This window comes from Dendrobates tinctorius, unplaced genomic scaffold (assembly GCF_039654945.1).
Source record: "Dendrobates tinctorius isolate UK_male_01 unplaced genomic scaffold, ASM3965494v1 ptg000054l, whole genome shotgun sequence".
Classification (NCBI taxonomy): Eukaryota; Metazoa; Chordata; class Amphibia; order Anura; family Dendrobatidae; genus Dendrobates; species Dendrobates tinctorius.
The window spans coordinates 2,133,845-2,154,829 of NW_027361722.1; the positions used below are offsets into that span (position 1 = coordinate 2,133,845).

At 44.4% G+C, this 20,985-nt stretch overlaps 1 protein-coding gene across 1 annotated transcript; it reads right to left on the reverse strand.

The window, feature by feature from the left end:
- Window positions 1-809: 809 nt before the first annotated feature.
- On the reverse strand, window positions 810-12,714 carry LOC141091559 (uncharacterized). Its single transcript, XM_073577225.1, has 4 exons — window positions 12,319-12,714; window positions 11,956-12,219; window positions 11,005-11,084; window positions 810-1,238 (listed from the first exon to the last, which is right to left on the reverse strand). Exons 1-4 carry the CDS (start codon window positions 12,566-12,568, stop codon window positions 1,185-1,187), a joined length of 648 nt encoding a protein of 215 aa, XP_073433326.1. The 5' UTR covers window positions 12,569-12,714; the 3' UTR covers window positions 810-1,184.
- Between the last annotated feature and the right edge of the window lie 8,271 nt (window positions 12,715-20,985).

A 20,985-nucleotide genomic window follows, 5' to 3' on the forward strand; every position in this document is an offset into this window, starting at 1 on the left:
CTGAATTGTGAAAATAAAAGTTTAAAACAATATTTAAAAAACAAAACCACATAAAATTCCAGATCCCCAACTTTTCCCCCATTAAATTTAAAGATATATTTATGTATTTCAATCTTTTTTATATTTGTTATTGGGGCATCCAGGAAAGTCTGATCTACAAAATTATAAAACAATAAACACCATGAAGCAAAAATAAAATAGAATTTTTGGTTTTGCCTGCGCATGCGCCCTTTTTGCGCTGCGCCGAGCGCACAAAAATGCAACAGAGTGCGTTTGGCGCACGGCGCAGCGAAAAAGGGTGCATGCGCAGGCAAAACCATACCAGCGCACGGCCAGCGTACCCAACGCTAAATATAGGGTACACTGGTCGCATGCAGCATCATGCGCCCAGAGGAGGAGCTGACCGGAGGGGGCATGGCTGGGGGTGGAGCTTAGCGGCGGCCCTGCGCTGCGCTTGGTAACGCTAGTGTGAAACTAGCCTTAATCAAAGGAAAAACTAAAACATATGGATGATGGATCACTATGAAAGGTGAAATAAACTATTTAAAAAAATCAGATTTTTTCCCACCAGTCCTAATAATAAAATATATGCATCAATATACCCAAGTTTGGTATCGCCGCACTCACACTAAGGGCTCATACTCACTTGCGAGAATCGTGCGAGTCTCTCGCATGAAAACCTGGCACTGCCGCCGGCACTGGGAATGGAGCGTGCAGCTGCTCAGAAATACATGTAGCCGCACACTCCGGTCCGAGTGTCGGCGGCAGTGCTAGGTTTTCATGTGAGAGACTCGCACGATTCTCGCAAGTGAATATGAGCCCTAATGTGGAGAATCGTTACCAGGTCACATCTACTACATTATCAAAGCTGAAGAAAAAAATGCAATGCGCAGTGATAGAAGTGCATTTCTGTCATGTTTCCCTGCACTTGGACTTTATTTCTGTTTTCAAAATATTATATAGTAAAGGGAATGATGTCATTTAAAGCTAAAACTCGTCCTGCAAAAAAACTAAGGCTCATACGGCGGTCAACAGAAAAATAGCAAAATTATGGCTCTTAGACGAACGGGAGGACAACACAAAAATGCAAAAACAAATGTGGCTGCGATGGGAAGGGGTTATGGAATAAGCCAAAACAAGGAAGAACTTGCTATGAACTGAAGGTTGTGTTTTTTTTCGCACCTCTAGAATTTTTGGAAGCAGAACATCTCCAGAGAGAAGCAGCCGGACAGTAGAACCTAAAGAGAAGAGGAGAAGAGCCGTCAGCACAGAGCACAGTACAGAGACAGATCCTGACAAGACAGTATGGCTGACATCAGCGCTGAGTACCCGCCGGCTCCTCCTCGGCCTCCACATCATATTAGAAGACTACCAGGCACTGGCTGCCATGTTGTACTGGTAAGGACTGGTAATCTATCAGGCAACTCAGGTAATCACTGCCCCCCAGGCAGGGCCGGACTGGCCATCTGGCAATTCTGGCAAATGCCAGAAGGGCCTGTCTTGTTGTGGGCTGCCTTGTCTGCTACGTTGTTAACAGAATCGGTGTTCTCAAGACACCCATACTGTTAAGAGTTGTGACGGAACACAGCAAAGCATTTGACAAAGTATCTCATACAATCCTTATTGAAAAAATGACTAAGTATGGAATGGACAAGGCAACTGTTAGGTGGATTCATAACTGGCTTAGTGATCGGACCCAAAGAGTGGTCGTAAATGGCTGCACATCCAGTTGGAAGAATGTCTCAAGTGGGGTACCACAGGGCTCTGTCCTGGGCCCTGTATTGTTCAACATCTTTTTCAACGATTTAGATGAAGGAATTGAGGGTAAACTGATTAAATTTGCTGATGACACAAAGCTAGGAGGGATAGCTAATACTAGAAAAGAGAGAGAGAGGATTCAAAAAGATATAAATAAACTGGAGGAGTGGGCAGCAACTAACAGAATGGTTTTTAACAGGGAAAAATGCAAAGTACTACATCTGGGCAATAAAAATGAAAAAAGCATATACAGAATGGGAGGAATAGGCCTAAGCAACAGCACATGTGAAAAAGACTTGGGTATACTAATAGATCACAGACTGAATATGAGTCAACAGTGTGATGCAGCAGCAAAAAAGGCAAATGCAATTCTAGGATGTATTAACAGAAGCATACAGTCTAGATCACGTGAAGTCATTATTTCCCTCTACTCCTCTTTGGTAAGACCTCATCTGGAATATTGTGTCCAGTTTTGGGCACCACATTTTAAAAAAGACATCAAAAAACTGGAGCAAGTTCAGAAAAGAGCAACCAGAATGGTGACCGGTCTGCAAACCCTGTCTTATGAGGAAAGGTTGCAGGATTTGGGAATGTTTAGCTTGCAAAAGAGAAGACTGAGAGGAGACTTAATAGCTGTCTACAAATATCTAAAGGGCTGTCACACTGTAGAAGGATCAACTTTATTCTCATTTGCACAAGGAAAGACTAGAAGCAATGGGATGAAACCGAATGGGAGGAGACACAGATTAGATATTAGAAAAAACTTTTTGACAGTTAGGCCGGGATCACACTTGCGATTTAAACGGCCGAGTTTCGCATGGTAATACACGGCGCTGCTGCCGGGACTCAGGAGCGGGGCATGCGGCCGCATAGCAATACATGGCGCTGCATGCCCCGCTCCTGAGTCCCGGCGGCAGCGCCGTGTATTACCATGCGAAACTCGGCCGTTTAAATCGCAAGTGTGATCCCGGCCTTAGAGTGATCAATGAGTGGAACAAGCTGCCACGAGAATTGGTGAGTTCTCCTTCAATGGAAGTCTTCAAACAGAGGCTGGACAGACATCTGACTGGGATGATTTAGCGAATCCTGCTTTGAGCAGGGGTTTGGACCAGATGGCCCAGGAGGTCCCTTCCAACTCTACGATTCTATGACTCTAACACAAAGTCGCTGACTCAGTCACTTGCTTTGCTCCATCCAGGGTAATATTAGTAGTAATATATTCCATCTGGTGCTTAGGGACGGGGACAGCATGAACCTGTGTGATTTCAAATGCCAGGGCTGAATTTCAGCCCCAGTCCGTACCTGCCCCCAGGTAATAGTTATGGGGTGCCCCAATAAGATCGTAAGATTAGGGTTTCTGGTCTAGCTTATGAATTTTGAAGATGATTTAAGTGAATTAGAGTTGAATATACTCAAGGACGATTTATGGTCCGGGCTGCTCAAGCTCCGGCGGTGCCCGGTCACCGGACATCACGTGATGGGGTCATGGGATGGGTAATATCATGATACAGTTCATCAGTAAGTAGAGAGGAGCCTGGAATAGGCATCAGACGCCTCAGTTATGTTATCTGAGCCCTCGGAGCAGCAGAAGGGACGAGCTTTATCTTTAGTTATACAATATCTTAGACTCGTCCACAGGGAAGAATCAGCACAAAAAGGCTCCTCTGAGACTGTCACATTGTCGGTCTCCAGTTCTGGATGGGCCATAAATGGCAGCCTGGAGGCAGCACAAGATTCTGTCTCTACTGCACTGAATAGCACATCAACATTGCAAGTTGTACAATATTCACCGTGCAATATTTTCAAAGTGCATTGCAGTTTAACAGGAGAGTTCAGCCGGGCATTAGACAGGTAATCCATGCAAGATACACAAACAAACATGCTTTTTGTTCAGTTGTACTACATTATTTATTTTCCACATCTTTGTTTCAACTTTGTTCTAGCTGCTGCTCTCTTTCACATTTACCGCCCTTGAACACATTGTGCGCCCTCTCTCGACATAAGTCCCTCTCCTATCCTCTCCCATGTACAATGCTCAGGCTCGACTGACATTTCTCAATTACTACAAACCATCCACTACCACCCGTCCTCCTTCCACTAGTATTAATATCTCTCTTCTTGCTGCATATAGAAACCCTACTAATCTAATTAACATTCAGTGCTCAGCTTCTCCTGTCTCTTTTAATTGTGCCCTCTAGAATACCAGGTCAGTGTACAACAAACTCCCATACATTCACGATTTCTTCTTTTCTAATTTCCTTAACCTTCTGGCTCTCACTGAAACCTGGATCCAGCAGTCGAACACCTTCATCGCTGCTGCTATTTCGTATGGTCGTACTGCCAGACCTGAAAGCAGACAAGATGGAGGTCTTGGTCTGCTCCTTTCATCACAATGTGCTTTCCAGGTTATACCCCCGATACTCTCAGTTATGTTTCGCTCCTTTGAAGTCCACACTGTATGACTCTTCAAACCATTCTCCCTGTTGTCACTACCTACTTAACTAAAATATTTAACCTCTCTCCCCCCACCGATATCTTTCCCTTTTCATTCAAACACACCATCATATCCCCTTTATTTAAAAAATAATCCCTCGACCAGAACGGTGCTGCTAACTACAGATCTGTTGCAATCTCCCCTTTTTTTCTAAACTCCTGAAACGTTTGATCCATTCTCGGCTAATCCACCATTTTTCAGATCACTCCCTTCTTGACCCTTTTACACTGAAACTGCCCTCACTAAAGTCTCTAATGATCTACTAACAGTGAGATGTAATGGTCCCTACTAACTTCTGATTCTCCTGGATCTCTCTGCAACATTCAGCAATGTGGATCATCAGCTCCTCCTCATTATGGCCAGTGCCCGTGTCATACATGTACATATACAGATACTGGCCGGTGACCGGGTCATACATGTACATATACAGATACTGGCCGGTGACCGGGTCCTACATGTACATATACAGATACTGGCCGGTGACCGGGTCCTACATGTACATATAAAGATACTGGCCGGTGACCGGGTCCTACATGTACATATACAGATACTGGCCGGTGACCGGGTCCTACATGTACATATACAGATACTGGCTGGTGACCGGATCCTACATGTACATATACAGATACTGGCCGGTGACTGGGTCCTACGTGTACATATAAAGATACTGGCCGGTGACCGGATCCTAAATGTACATATACAGATACTGGCCGGTGACTGGGTCCTACGTGTACATATAAAGATACTGGCCGGTGACCGGGTCCTACATGTACATATACAGATACTGGCCGGTGACCGAGTCCTACATGTACATATAAAGATACTGGCCGGTGACCGGGTCCTACATGTACATTTACAGATACTGGCCGGTGCCCGTGTCATACATGTACATATACAGATACTGGCCGGTGACCGGGTCCTACATGTACATATAAAGATACTGGCCGGTGACCGGGTCCTACATGTACATATAAAGATACTGGCCGGTGACCGGGTCCTACATGTACATATAAAGATACTGGCCGGTGACCGGGTCCTACATGTACATATAAAGATACTGGCCGGTGACCGGGTCCTACATGTACATATACAGATACTGGCCGGTGACCGGGTCCTACATGTACATATAAAGATACTGGCTGGTGACCGGATCCTACATGTACATATACAGATACTGGCCGGTGATCGGGTCATGCATGTACATATAAAGATACTGGCCGGTGACCGGATTCTACATGTACATATAAAGATACTGGCCGGTGACCGGATCCTAGATGTACATATACAGATACTGGCCGGTGACCGGATCATACATGTACATATACAGATACTGGCCGGTGACCGGATCATACATGTATATATACAGCACTGATCTTGGAAACTTGTATGTCTTTTAATGTTTTGATATTTGTATTAATAAAAGTAATTATATTTTACCATTTGAAATGCTCTGATGTTGATCTGTACTCCAATTGGAGGTGATCTTGGATTTATGTATATATACAGATCCTGGACACCTCTAGAGTCATCGTGTCCAACCCCCTGCTCAATGCAGGACTCACTAAACCACCTCAGACAGAGGTCTGTCCAGCCTCTGTTTGGAAACTTACATTGAATGAGAACTCACGTCCTCTCGTTACAGCCTGTTCCACTCATTGATCACCTTCACAGTCAAAAAGTTTTTTCTAAAATCTAATCTGTATCTTCTACCTTTCAGTTTAATTCCATTGCTCTTCCTGTTTCCATGTACAAATGAGAATACTCATGATCTCTCTACACTGTGACAGCCCTTCAGATATTTGTAGACAGCTATTAAGTCTCCTCTAGCCTTTTTGCAGCTAAACTTTCCCAGATCCTATAACCGTTCCTCGTAGGACATACTTTGCAGTCCACTCATGATCCTGGTAGCTCTTCTCTGAACTTGCTCCAGTTTTTCTACGTCTTTTTTAAAATGTGGCCAGAACTGGACCCAGTATTTCAGATGAGGCCTGACCAAGGAGGAGTAGAGGGGGATAATTACTTCACGTGATCTAGACTCAGTTTCTCTTTATACATCATACAAATGTGTTTGCCTTTTTTGCTGCTGCATCACACTGTTGACTCCTGTGAAGTCTGTAATCTATTAGTATACCCAAGTCTTTTTCATACGAGCTGTTGCTTAGTTCTATTCCTCCCATTCTATAGATGTAATTTTCATTTTTTTTCTTCCAGATGTAGAATCTTGCATTTCTTTCTATTAAATACCATTCTGCACAGCTACTGGCTGGTGACCGGATCATACGTGTACATATAGAGATCCTGACTGATGACCAGGTCATACATTTACATATACAGATACTGGCTGGTGACCGTGTAAGAGGGTAAGATATAATGTCTTCATGCTTCCCTTTCCTCTGATTGTTTTCCGGTTTCTGATGTTTACAGATGTGTTTTATGATAATTGCCTGCGGTACTGCTACATGTATAACTATGTATTACCGCTCATTGTTTATGGTATTGCCACTTGAATGTGTTACCATTATATAAAAAACGGTAATATATTGCTTTGTATTCCTGTATTATAGTATTGTATATATATTATGTGTTCTTTGTATATGTACAGTCAGGGAAAGTTAGGGTATCCTTCTTGGGACATTAGAGGAGGGCACTCTTAGTCTCCCCATAAACTGGATAGATGTAATTATGTTGTGGGCCACTAGATGGGGGCATACTAGTGGGGCCTGAAAGGATGTTCATAGAGGGTTAATTGTAGGAGGGGCTGCTGAGAGTTAAGGTTAGTGATGAAAAGTGGTTTAGTCCCGGACAGCTCGGCAGCCACATAACGTTAAGTCGTTATAGACCACTTTATCCACTGCCACTGTATTTCTTAGCAGTGGGTCAGAACAGGAAAAGGAAGATGTGGCATCTTACCGCCTGGGCCAATGCTTTTAGGGCAGAAGTTGTCTGGACTAAGGAGATGAAAGGAGTTGGAACTTCGACAATATCGGTACAGATTCGGCTGGATGCTTCGTCAGGGGCCACCAAACGTAGTGATTGATGAATTCGTGTCTGGGGCAAAACAGGCTGAAGGAAATGTCATTATAGTGAGGTCAGGCCAGGAAGGAACTGGGAAGCAGTCTAGTACGGTCAGGTCTGGGCGTGTACTGCACAAACGTGTCAACAAGCAAGGGAAAGATGAGGAAGCAAGCAAATGTTATATAACAACTGTGGATGTAACGTGCGAAATCCTAAGTAAAGAAAGTGTTAAAGTTGTCTCGGACCGTGTCTCCATTGATGGGGGTTGCCTAGAAGAGGGACCGTTATGGCCTGGGAAGTGCCCAGGTGAAGCTGGATCTGGAGATGCAGGTATGCCGAGGAGAAGAGTATTGTTTCATGTAGGGGAAGGACTGGACAGCTGCCACCAGAATACAGGTCACAACAAAGGCCCTATCCTTCTCTTACACTCGAATAATATATGTACATATATACTGACTGGTGATCGGGCCATACATTGGGGAAAAAAGTATTTAGTCAGCCACCAATTGTGCAAGTTCTATCACTTATAAAGACAGAACCTGTAATTGACATCATAGGAGTAACTCTCGACTCTGCCCTGTCTTTCAAACCACACGTTCAATCTCTTGCCACCTCCTGTCACCTCCAACTCAAAAATATTTCCAGTATCCGTCCCTTCCTCAGTCCTCAGTCTACTAAAATTCATATACATGCCCTCATCATCTCCCGCCTTGACTACTGCAACACTCTCCTCTGTGGCCTCCCTGCTAACTCTCTTGCACCACTCCAGTCTGTCCTCAATTCTGCTGCCCGACTAATCCACCTCTCTCCTCGCTACTCCCCTGTCTCCCCCCTCTGCAAATCCCTCCATTGGCTCCCAATTCCCCAACGAATCCAGTTCAAACTACTAACACTGACCTACAAAGCCATCCACAACCTGTCCCCTCCCTGTATCTCTGAACTAATCTCCCAATATCTTCCCTCACGTAATCTGCGATCCTCCCAAAACCTCCTACTCTCCTCCACACTTATTCGTTCCTCACACAACCGCCTTCAAGATTTCTCCAGAATAACCTCTGTCCTCTGGAATGCCATGCCTCAACACGTCCGATTATCCACCACCATCGGATCCTTCAAACGGAACCTGAAAATCTTTTCAGGAAGGCCTACAGCCTGCAATAACCATTCTGCCGCCTCACCACCACCTGAGCTGCCGCCTCACCACCACCAGAGCTGCTGCACCCCCCGACCTTCTGTCTCTTCCCCACTATCCCGTAGAATGTAAGTCCGCAAGGACAGGGTCCTCTCCCCTCTGTACCAGTCTGTCATTGTAAATTTGTTTACTGTTAATGATATCTATAACTTTTTATGTAACCCCTTATCATGTACAGCACCATGGAATTAATGGCGCTATATAAATAAATAATAATAATAATAATAATAATAGGTAGACCACAACTATGAGAGACAAAATTAGAAAACAAATCCAGAAATCCCCTTGTCTGATTTGGCAAGATTTATTTTGCAAATTATGGTGGAAAATAAGTATTTGGTCTTTAGCAAAAGTTAATCTCAATATTTTGTTATATATCCTTTGTTGGCAATGACAGAAGTCAAACGTTTTCTGTAAGTCTTCACAACGTTGGCACACGCTGTTGTTGGTATGTTGGCCCATTCCTCCATGCAGATCTCCTCTAGAGCAGTGATGTTTTGGGCCTGTCGCTGGGCAACACGGACTTTCAAATCCCTCCAAAGGTTTTCTATGGGGTTGAGATCTGGAGACTGGTTAGGCCACTCAAGGACTTTCATATGCTTCTTACAAAGCCACTCCTTTGTTGCCCTGGCAGTGTGCTTGGGACATTATCATGCTGAAAGACCCATCCACGTTTCATCTTCAATGCTCTTGCTGATGGAAGGAGGTTTGCACTCAAAATATCACGATACATGGCCCCATTCATTCTTTCATGTACATGGATCAGTCATCCTGGTCCCTTTGCAGAGGAACAGCCCCAAAGCATGATGTTGCCACCCCTATGCTTCACAGGAGGTATGGTGTTCTTTGGATGCAACTCAGCATTCTGTCTCCTCCAAACACAACGAGTTTTGTTTCTACCAAACAGTTCTACTTTGGTTTCTTCAGACCATATGACATTCTCCCAATACTCTTCTGGATAATCCAAAGGCTCTCTAGTAAACTTCAGACGGGCCCGGACATGTACTGGCTGCAGCAGGGGGACACGTCTGGCACTGCAGGATCTGAGTCCCTGGCGGCATAGTGTGTTACTGATGGTAGCCTTTGTTACGGTGGTCCCAGCTCTATGCAGATCATTCACTAGGTCCCCCTGTGTGGTTCTGGGATTTTAGCTCACCGTTCTTGTGATCATTTTGACCCCACGGGGTGAGATCTTGCGTGGAGCCCCAGATCCAGGGAGATTATCAGTGATCCTGTCTTCCATTTTCTTATTATTGCTCCAGTAGTTGATTTCATCACACCAAGCCGATTGCCTTTTGCAGATTCAGTCTTCCCAGCCTGGTGCAGGGCTACAATTTTGTTTCTGGTGTGCTTCGACAGCTCTTTGGTCTTCCCCATAGTGGAGTTTGGAGTGTGCTGTTTGAGGTTGTGGACAGGTGTCTTTTATACTGATAACAAGTTCACACAGGAGCCATTACTACAGGTAATGAGTGGAGGAAAGAGGAGACTCTTAAAGAAGAAGTTACAGGTCTGTGAGAGCCAGAAATCTGGCATGTTTTCAGGTGACCAAATACTTGTTTTCCACCATAATTTGCAAAATAAATCTTCCCAAATCAGACAAGGTGATTTTCTGGATTTGTTTTCTCTTTGTGACTCTCATAGTTGTGGTCTACCTGTGATGTCAATTACAGGCCTCTCTCATCTTTATAAGGGGGAGAACTTGCACAATTGGTGGCTGACTAAATACTTTATTTCCCCACTGTACATATACAGATACTGGCCGGTGACCGGATCATGCAGCTTATTTGAAATGCCTATTTATTATAATGATGGCCGGATCGTACATTACAAGGACGTTTTGCCTATTTCCTCATAGATTGTAGCTTGGAGCAGCCGGACCCTCACTCCTCCCGTAAGTGGTGAAGTATATGTTACTTTGTGATGTCTTTATTGTCCCTGCTTATTGTGAATTATTGAGGGGTTTGTTGGCCCTATATAAATAAAATTAATATGATTATTATTATTATTATTATTATCATCAACATCATGAGGCGGCTTCACACGAGGGTTTATGCCCAAAAAATAGGATTCAAACAGCGCACCACAGAGAGCCAATGTGTATAATGAGGAAACCAGAGTCCTTATAATGAATATTACGGGTTGTATCAGTTCTGGGAATAAAGAGATTTTGCCATATTAGAAGCTGATGCCGCACAGATCGGTTTTGCTGCTGATGTCTAATGTGAGAGTCCAACCAATGTGACCCTGGACAGAAGAAAATGGTAAAGACACTGATCAAGGTCTTATGGTTCTCCATTATCTGTAATGATCCCGTCACACGACCTCCAGAACGACTCATGAACTATTACATATTATTAATAACATTTACTAATATTTGAGACTCTCACATCAGGGTCTGCAGTCGGGAAGGTCGGGGGTCTTAGTTTTAAAGATCTATCTCTAGATTTATTTCTATAAAGTGATGAGTGAGAAAGAAAAGAAAAATAAGTAAGCAAATGACGGAAGACAAATTTCAAGAAGAGAAAAGAGGAAGATTTATACCTACCAGAGATAGGAGGAAAAGCAGCTTAACAGCAAAAACAGAGGCCATCGTAATCAGGTACATCTGCTGAGACGATCCTGAGACTAAAACAAGAGCAACACAAAGTATAGAAGAGATCAGAGTATGATGTGCACCCACGTTATATGTCAGATCAATTGCCCCAGTATTACCCCACGCCAATAATCTCCAGTACACGGGGTATAGAAGGAGTGAGGTACATAATCCATAAAGACGTCTCCATTGAGCACATGGATTTAATTATAACTTGGTGAGTGAGAAAGAGCTCACACTTCATTCTCCATTGAAGCAGGACCTTCTGTCATGAACATGTAGTTAGTAATTACCATGGGTGGATATGATGAGAACCTGCCAACAAGCCTAGGTTTCATATACTGAGAGGTGGAATAGCACATGGGATCCTCTGTTGAAAGCAATCAACGTCCTCTGTTCAAAAAAATTATCTCAGACTCACTGGAGCCAGTGATCAGTGATGAATATTGAGGTTTCTATCGATCAATATTTATGGGAGATATATTTTTAGGATCGTAGCAAAGGGACAAACATAATGCATTCACTCACATCGCCATGAGGCCAGTAGAGGACATCCAACTTAATATTGGTCCGATGAATGAATCTATCCATTTCATGTTCCATCTCTATAGAAAGTTAAGATCGTGATAGGAAGCATGATGACAATATCTCCTGCCTGGGACCTCCAGAGGCAAAGATATCCTGAAAGTTGGGGATATCGTAAACGTATAAATGACCTAGCAGATCCCACAACCAGCCCTCAAATGAGCTCACCAAGAGGAGATATGTGTGCGTAACCTTGATCTAATAAAAAAAATCAGCATTTCGGTTTTAGTCATTTGTTAGTCCTGGAAGGTAGAGCTTGCTGTGGTTCTGTCCATTACTCTAAGGAGTTTTCCTAAAAAGAGTACCCCCTTCGCTTACCTGTAATCTCCAGTTCATATTCCTGGGTCTCCTCACTGACTGGGTTTGTGATCCGGACACGCAGTCTCCTCCCGGCGTCATCTCTCTGGGCTCTCGGGATAATCATCGTCCTATTATCATCCATCAGCCAGTATCGGTCAGGGAGAAGCCCCCCGTCCACCTCCCAGGTCACAGCTGTCAACTCTCCATGGAACTGGACACTCACAGCGATGTCCTCACCCAGCCGGCTGCTGTTACTGGTGATGTTGGAGATGCGAACTAGATCTGGAAGTATCAGGAGAAGGTTGGTCACCGCCAATCTTGGACCGGGGGTCTCGGTGAGGGGTGTAGACCGCTAGCTCTGCGGTCAATATCATGTCTTACCCAGTACAGTGATTTCTGTAGAGAGCAGAAATGTCTTCTGACTCCTGTAAAATGTGACATTGTACACACAGGAGTCACTCTTCCTGGCGTCTCTCAGGGTCCAGCATCCCCTGCTCGTGTCCAGGTGTAGTCGGGGCTCATTTTCCTTCTGGGTTATAAGTCGTTGACACCACAGAGTTATCAGGATCATGTTTTTACCTTCACATTCTCTGGACAACCTTATGTTACCATCAGCATGAGGACATTTCATGCCGCAGTCGGTGATGTCTGATCCTGTCCGCACATTGACTCCTCTTAATGAGAGTGGTAGTACAGCCAGGATAAGAAGGACACCTGTGTAGACACATGAGAAGAACAGTTAAAATATCAAAAATGTGGGGACCCTATGCTGTTTTTTTAAATTATTTATTTAAATAATTAAAAACTATGGCATGAGGGACCCTTTATTTTTGATAACCAGCCAATATAAAGCTGACAACAGTCAGCTGCAGCCACAGCTCTCAGCTTTACCTGTGATGGTTATCAAAAATAGAGGGAAATTCACGCCATTTGTTTTTATTATATACTAGCTGAAGAGCCCAGCGTTGCCCGAGCATGGTAACTATCTGTGGTTAGTTGTAACAAATTATAATGATTATCCTCCATCCCATAGTCCAGTGCTCATATACCCATCACACATATCCTCCATCCCATAGTCCCGTGCCCATATACCCATCATACATATTCTCCATCCCATAGTCCCGTGCCCATATACCCATCACACATCCTCCATCCCGTAGTCCCGTGCCCATATACCCATCATACATCCTCCATCCCATAGTCCCGTGCCCATATACCCATCATACATATCCTCCATCTCATAGTCCCGTGCCCATATACCCATCATACATATCCGCCATCCCATAGTCCCGTGCCCATATACCCATCATACATATCCTCCATCCCATAGTCCCATGCCCATATACCCATCATACATCCTCCATCCCATAGTCCAATGCCCATATACCCATCATACATATCCTCCATTCCATAGTCCCATGCCCATACAGGGCTGCCATCAGGGCATTACTGCCCTTACTGCTGTATGGGGCGCGGTGAACAGCAGTACAGAAGGGGGCCCGCAGGTCAGGGGCCCCGTTCCTGTGCTCCTAGTCATCGGGCCCCAAGTGCTGTGCGCTGCGGCCGAAGCGTTGAAGGACCTGTGGTGACGTCATTGTCATGTGATCAGGGGGCGGAGCTAATCACAGGCCTTTGCCATTGATCAGCGCCGCCCCCTGATCACATGACGATGACATCACCACAGGTCCTTCGGCTCAACTGAAGCTGCATCTTTACCGTAGGAGCGTGGCCAGGTAAGAAGAAAGTTTTTTTTTGTTGTTGTTTTTTTAATTATTTAAAGCGGCCAATATGTTTCCCCGGCAGGATGGAGACACGGGGGAGGCAAATGGAGATGGGTAGGATTGGAGACAGGGGCAGGATTGGAGACATTGGGGTCAGGATGGAGACGGGGCAGGATTGGAGATGGGCAGGATGGAGATGGAGGCAGGATTGGAGACGGGGGCAGGATTGGAGATGGGGGCAGGATGGAGACAGCAGGATAGAGATGGAGGCAGGATTGGAGACGGGGCAGGATTGGAGATGGGGGCAGGATGGAGACAGCAGGATGGAGATGGAGGCAGGATTGGAGATGGAGGCAGGATTGGAGATGGAGGCAGGATTGGAGACGGGGTAGGAATGGAGACAGGGCAGGATGGAGACGGGGGAACACCAGAAGCACAAAAATAACCCCTAAAATTTAGCTTTTAATTCAATCACTAAAAACATTAGTGGAAATGACTAAAAGAAGGAGGGGTAGAGGACAAAAATGGAGGGTATTGAAGATATTATTTTAGTTCTCTTCCATAATCACCATATGGGCCACCAGCTAAGTTGCCCTAGTTAGCCCTAGTTTAACCCTTCCTAGCCGCGGAGGTTGGCACCCTAGTTGTAGACGATATGGCGCCCCCGCTCAACGTCGGTATCCCTAATGGCCCCTACGTCTCCCTACATATACAAAAAGGGACACAAAAAAAGAAAAAACACACACACACTTATTATACCGAAATAGTGAAGAGACATAAATAGTCTCATAGATAATACTAAATTGCTATGAACTTATCTCGTAGTAGTTCTGATGGTATAAAAACCCCAAAAAAGAACTTATCTCGTAGTCAAAAGAATGATAGATGGGGTTAATATAAAGCAGCTTAGGGAAGGGCTTATCTCGTAGTCACAAAAATGCTAATAAGCTGCAAATGGCAGACCCAATTACCAAATAGCAAAATTAGTAAAAACCGGCTACAAGAAAATTCAATGAGAAGCACATATACTAATTTTTTTGTCCGGAACCCTGGACAAACATTAGAAAATGGTACAAAAATTGTACATTAAAGGCAGTAAAAGAGCAGCCTATGTAGCACATATGGCGGCCGTTATTTTAAAAGTGGGGGTAGAAATCACCCTATTTCACAGGAATACAATATCCAGCTCAAATCCAATATCTGTGCATAGAACAAAACGCACCAGATTGTGCTATCTCACAAAAATCATAAATGCAAATAAATGAAAAATAAGGCTACCATATTCATCTCAGATTATACAATGTGGTACACCGATATTTCAATAGCAATGCATACAAACTCTAAACCAACATCGCATAATTGCTCAATAGATTAAATCTGAATAGATAGTACCACAGAGGGATCTGCCAAAAATAATGTACAACATTATACTTATCAGCCACTCGATGCATATGGAAACCCGACGCGTTTCCCCCTCCTAGTCCGCTGAGGGTTCATCAGGGGTCAAAAAGTGGGGTCTCATTACCCCTGGCCGAGAGAGCAATACAGTGTGCGGCTTACTCCAAGCGCGTTCTCCGCCATTGTTTAAAGATTCTGCGCTGGTATAGAACGCCCACTTCCGGTCACCGCAATCCAAGATAAAGTTAAAATAATATCTTCAATACCCTCCATTTTTGTCCTCTACCCCTCCTTCTTTTAGTCATTTCCACTAATGTTTTTAGTGATTGAATTATAAGCTAAATTTTTGGGGTTATTTTTGTGCTTCTGGTGTTTCTTTTGATTATATAATCCCAATTATTGTCTTGAGGTCTTTTTCAGGATAGAGACGGGGCAGGATTGGAGATGGAGGCAGGATGGAGATGGGGGCAGGTTTGGAGACGGGGGTAGGATTGGAGACGGGGGCAGGATTGGAGACGGGGGCAGGATTGGAGACGGGGCAGGATTGGAGATGGGGGCAGGATTGGAGATGGGGGCAGGATTGGAGATGGGGGCAGGATTGGAGACGGGGCAGGATTGGAGATGGGGCCAGGATTGGAGACGGGGGCAGGATTGGAGACGGGGCAGGATTGGAGACGGGGGCAGGATTGGAGACGGGGGCAGGATTGGAGACGGGGGCAGGATTGGAGACGGGGCAGGATTGGAGACGGGGCAGGATTGGAGACGGGGGCAGGATGGAGATGGTCATTTTAAAAATTGAAAAATAAATAAAAATATACCTAAATTGTATTGCATATTTTAACAAATATTTAATTAGCATAGAGTAGTGCTCGGCCAAAAGTGTCTACAGTGTTCTGATGGTGGTTTAAAAATTATTTTGGCCAAAAAAAAAAAAAAAATCTGCTGGCTATATGTGTGATCTGGTGATGGGAACTGTTAATGTGTGATTGGTGAGAAGTGGAGTTTTTCAAGAGAGGGCGGTGGGGCTGTAGACAGTTTGAGGAGTGGAAGCGGGGCTGGGGTGGAGCCTGGGCGGAGTCTTAAGGGGGCCCCGAAAATGTTGCCAGTATGGGGCCCCAAAATTCCTAGTGGCAGCCCTGTGCCCAAATACCCATCATACATATCCTCCATCCCATAGTCCCATGCCCATATACCCATCACACATATCCTCCATCCCATAGTCAGCTGGGAGTAATTTATGCTCTGTTTATTTATGTCAATGGTTTATGATTTGGTAATCACCAGATTTTGTGAGCTTCAAGGACCCTCCCACAGTTCCTTATGACTTGTGTTTTGAAACTGTTAAACTGTAAAGCGCTGCGGAATATGTTGGCGCTATATAAATAAAGATTATTATTATTCTGTGTTTTATAATTGTATGTTGTTTAACCCCTTTGACACCTAGCCTGTTTTCACCTTTCTGACCACACCAAGTTTTACAATTCTGACCACTAATGAGGTAATAACTCTGGAACGCTTCAACAGATCCTGCTGATTCTGAGAATTTTTTCTCGTGACATATTGTACTTTATTATAGTAGTAAAATTTATTTTATATGACTTGTGTTTAATTGTTAAATAAACGGAAATTTAGTGAAAATTTCGCAATTTTTAAACTTTTAATTTTTATGACCTTAAATCAGAGCGTCATATCGCACAAAATAGTTAATAAGTAACATTTCCCACATGTCTACTTTACCGCACCATAATTTTGGAAACTTTTTTTTTGTTAGGAAGTTATAAGGGTTAAAAGTTGACCAACAATTTCTCATTTTTACAACAAAATTTGCAAAACCATTTTTTTTTTTAGGGACCACCTCACATTTGACGTGACTTTGAGAGGCCTATATGATAGAAAATACCCAAAAGTGACACCATTCTAAAAACTGCACCCCTCAAGGTGCTCAAAACCACATTCCAGAAGTTTATTAATTAACCCTTTAGGTGATTCACAAGAATTTTTAGATTGTGGAAGAAAAAAATAAACATTTACTTTTCTTTCACAAAAAAATTTCCTTTAGACCTAATTTTTTGTTACTTTCACAAGGGTAACAAGAGAAAATGGACTATACATTTTGTTGTGCAATTTCTCCTGAGCATGCCTGTAAAACTTGCTGGCATAATTAGTAGTCGCCATGTCGCGTTTGGAGAGCCCCTGATGTGCCTAAACAGTGGAAACTCCCTACAAGTGACACCATTTTGGAAACTAGACCCCTTAGGCCTCTTTCACACATCAGTTTTTTGCCTTCAGGCGCGATCCGGCTTTTTTTTGTAAAACCGGATCCGGCAAAATGCAATGCCGGATCCAGTTTTTCCCCATTGACTTGCATTAGCGCCGGATCGTGCCGGATGGCATTGCGTTTCATCCGTTTTTTGCCGGATCCGGCAACTTGTCTCATTCCGGCGTCTGGAAAAAACGGCTACTGTAACGTTTTTTGTCTCCGGCGAAAAAGCCGGAAGCGCCGGATCCGGCGCTTCCAGCTTCTTGCTACAATGAAAGTCTATGGGCGCCGGAATGCGCCGGATCCAGAAAAAGACGGATCCAGCCACCGGATCCGGTTTTTTTAAGTCTGCGCATGCTCAGATCCAATTGGCCAGCCCCCAGGAACAGATATAACCTACTAGACGGATCCAGCAAAAAAACGGATCCGTTTCTACAGTTCTCCAAAATTTATGCCGGATCCGTTTTTTCTAAAAATAGTCGGATCCTGCCTGACGGCAAAAAACTGATGTGTGAAAGTAGCCTTAGGGAACTTATCTAGATGTGTATTGAGCACCTTGAACCCCCAAGTGCTTCACAGAAGTTTATAACGTTAAGCCGTGGAAAAAAAAAAAATCACATTTTTCCGAAATAAATCATAGAATCATAGATCATAGAATGGTAGAGTTGGAAGGGACCTCCTGGGCCATCTGGTCCAACCCCCTGCTCAAAGCAGGATTCGCTAAATCATCCCAGTCAGATGTCTGTCCAGCCTCTGTTTGAAGACTTCTATTGAAGGAGAACTCACCACTTCTCGTGGCAGCTTGTTCCACTCATTGATGACTCTAACTGTCAAAAAGTTTTTTTCTAATATCTAATCTGTGTCTCCTCCCATTCAGTTTCATCCCATTGCTTCTAGTCTTTCCTTGTGCAAATAAGAATAAAGTTGATCCTTCTACAATGTGACAGCCCTTCAGATATTTGTAGACAGCTATTAAGTCTCCTCTCAGTCTTCTCTTTTGCAAACTATACAAAATCTTTTTTAGCTGCAAATTTTGCATTTTCATAAGGGTAACAGGATAAATTGCTCCGTACAATTTGTTGTGCAATTTCTCCAGAGTACACCGATACCCCACATGTGGGGGAATACTACTGTTTGGGCGCACGGGGGAGCTCGGAATGGAAGGAGCGCCATTTGACTTTTTGAATGTAAAATTTACTGGAATAATTAGTGGATGCCATGCAGCGTTTGGAGAGCCCCTGATGTGCCTAAACAGTGGAAACAGCCCTCAAGTGACCACATTTTGGTAATTATAACCCTTTGGGAATTTATCTACAGATGTAGTGACGATTTTGACTCCATGGGTGTTTTCCATAACCAGGTAACAGTGGATGTTGCTGAGTGAAAATTGCAGACTGCATTTGTAGTGACCAGTACGTTGCAGACACCAGTATGTTATGCCCAACCTGTGTTTCTGGAGACACGCACCTGTAAATTAGGCAGGCTCTCATCACTACAGAAATGCCAAACATGTGGGCACAAGATGTGGTTTAGGCACACTGGGGCTCAGAAGGGAGGGGGGCATTTGAATTTAAGAGCACAGAATTTGCTGAATTTCTTTTGGGAAGCTTGAAGCCATTTAGCTTTTTCAGAGCCTTTATGCTACCAGTAACATGGAAGCCCCTATATTTCCGTTAACAGATCTGAGTGGGGACTTGCTTTTTTTGTGGATTGAGTTGAAGATTTTATTGGGAGCATTTTACATAACATTAGAGATCACATTTATCCGTCGCTCTATGCTGAGCACTTTGGGTTTCCATCTAATGGCTCAAACTCACTTGTGAGAAACTCACACGATTCTTTCGCATGAAAACCTGGCACTGCCACCAGCACTGGAGCATGCGGCTGCATGTATTTCTATGCAGCTGCATGCTTGAGTCCGAGTGCCGGTCTCAGGTCTTCATGTGAGAGACTCACACGTAAGTATGAGCCCTTAATCTCTGAGTGTCAGATTTCTGCCACTGCACAGCAAGAATCCCAAGCCTTACTTCCAGCGGTCTCCCATTCCCCTCCAACCACAGTGGAGCCTGCTCAGCAAACTTGTCGGTCCCAGCGCTCTGCCCAGACCAGCTCCATGGGTTTGCTTGCTGCTGCCACCTCTGGCACAGCTATGTCAATACATACTGCTCAGCAGCGAGATTCTCCAGGGACTAAGTTCCCATGTCGGGCCACTGAGCATGCCCGTGGAGTGATCTCCCATTGTAGATCGAAGGTCGCATGCTCAGGTCCTGCTCCTGTTCGGATTGGCCCATCCGAGAAGCCAGGGGGGTCCCGGATGCTCGCCGCTATAAAAGGTTTGCATGGCCGCTCGGGCCATGCGCTAGGATAAGACTGTATTTACAGACTATGTGGAGTGAGTGATGTATGCACGCATGAATGTCTCTGGTGAATGACTCATTAAGAAACCCCTAACCTTGGTACGCATGTGTTGTGCAGCCTAGCCTGCTAGCGCCCAGGCTTAGGCGTAGGTAGGACAGAGGTTGAGTCAGGCATCAGTCCTCACCAGGGACTCGGCATGCCTCAGTGCACGTGCTCCATAGTCAGCGTCTATAGCGGCATTCGCAGCAGCGACGCGGCGCGTTCAGTGGGCCTAGAAGGACTCTAACCCCGTGTCCTTGGGGTAGAGTTCTGTGGCCGTACACTGTGCGATCTTTTGGCCGGGCTCTGTGAGCTTAACAGGCTCCGGCATCTACGTTCAGCGGATGTGCGGCTCTGTGCTTTAATAGAGTTCGCCCTGTTCACATTGGGTGACGTAACCCACGTGTGAATGGTTCCACACCGTTTAATTCTTCCGCCATTACTTAGCAGCAGAGTACCTCCTCTGCACGGTGGACCACGGGCTGCGAACGCACCTACTATTATTTATAATCTGGTGCGTTCTGCCAGCCCTAACACCGAGTGACGTGACACATGAAACTCCCGAGGGATCCATTCACTATAATGAGGCAGCAGATTTACTCTGGACTCAGTCTGGCCTCTGTTCAGCGGTGTCCTTTTCAGAAGTGCACAAAACTGTGGATGACGGCCCTTTTATGCAATCCTAAAAAGATGGGAACCGCCGGATCACAGGTCCTAAGGAGCCCACAGTGCTTCCATCTGCCCCATTATTGGGAATCTTCCACCGGGAAATCTGTCTGAATCGCGTATGAAATGAAAAATAAAAAAAAACAGGAAAAAATCACCCAGGGTCCCCCTGACGCGCGTTTCAATGTGGATATCTTCCTCAGAAGGGGTGCTGGTGAATACACTTCATACAGATGCAATTCTGTTTGAGCTATGTGGTGCATTTCTTATGTTTGGCTCTCTCCTTATAAATTTACAGCATGTTACACTTTATGTGGGCTTTGTTCCCCTATGGAGAGAGATCAGATATAGGAAACCAGCAATATCAATTTAAATATCTTTTATATATAGATATATATTTCTTTGCATTTGCGCTTTATATATCTTATTATGTAACCACTGGTTCTGTGTGATTTTTTGATATAGTGCATGCAGTGATTTCTTACCAGCTGTATACTCTTTGATATATGATATTACATTTATCTTTTATCAAATATATGTATGTGTACCTCCATCGTTCACCCAGTGGATGTGTTTTTTGCTATTTCATTTTCAGTATGGTTTGCC

Excerpts from the sequence above, each read along its gene's own strand:
- LOC141091559 (XM_073577225.1), bottom strand. The coding sequence starts at position 12,568 with ATGAAATGTCCTCATGCTGATGGTAACATAAGGTTGTCCAGAGAATGT. Across the intron at positions 11,085-11,955 it reads ATATGAACTGGAGATTACAG|TCTCAGGATCGTCTCAGCAG; the intron begins GTAAGCGAAGGG and ends CTCTTGTTTTAG. Across the intron at positions 1,239-11,004 it reads TGCTTTTCCTCCTATCTCTG|GTTCTACTGTCCGGCTGCTT; the intron begins GTAGGTATAAAT and ends TCTTCTCTTTAG.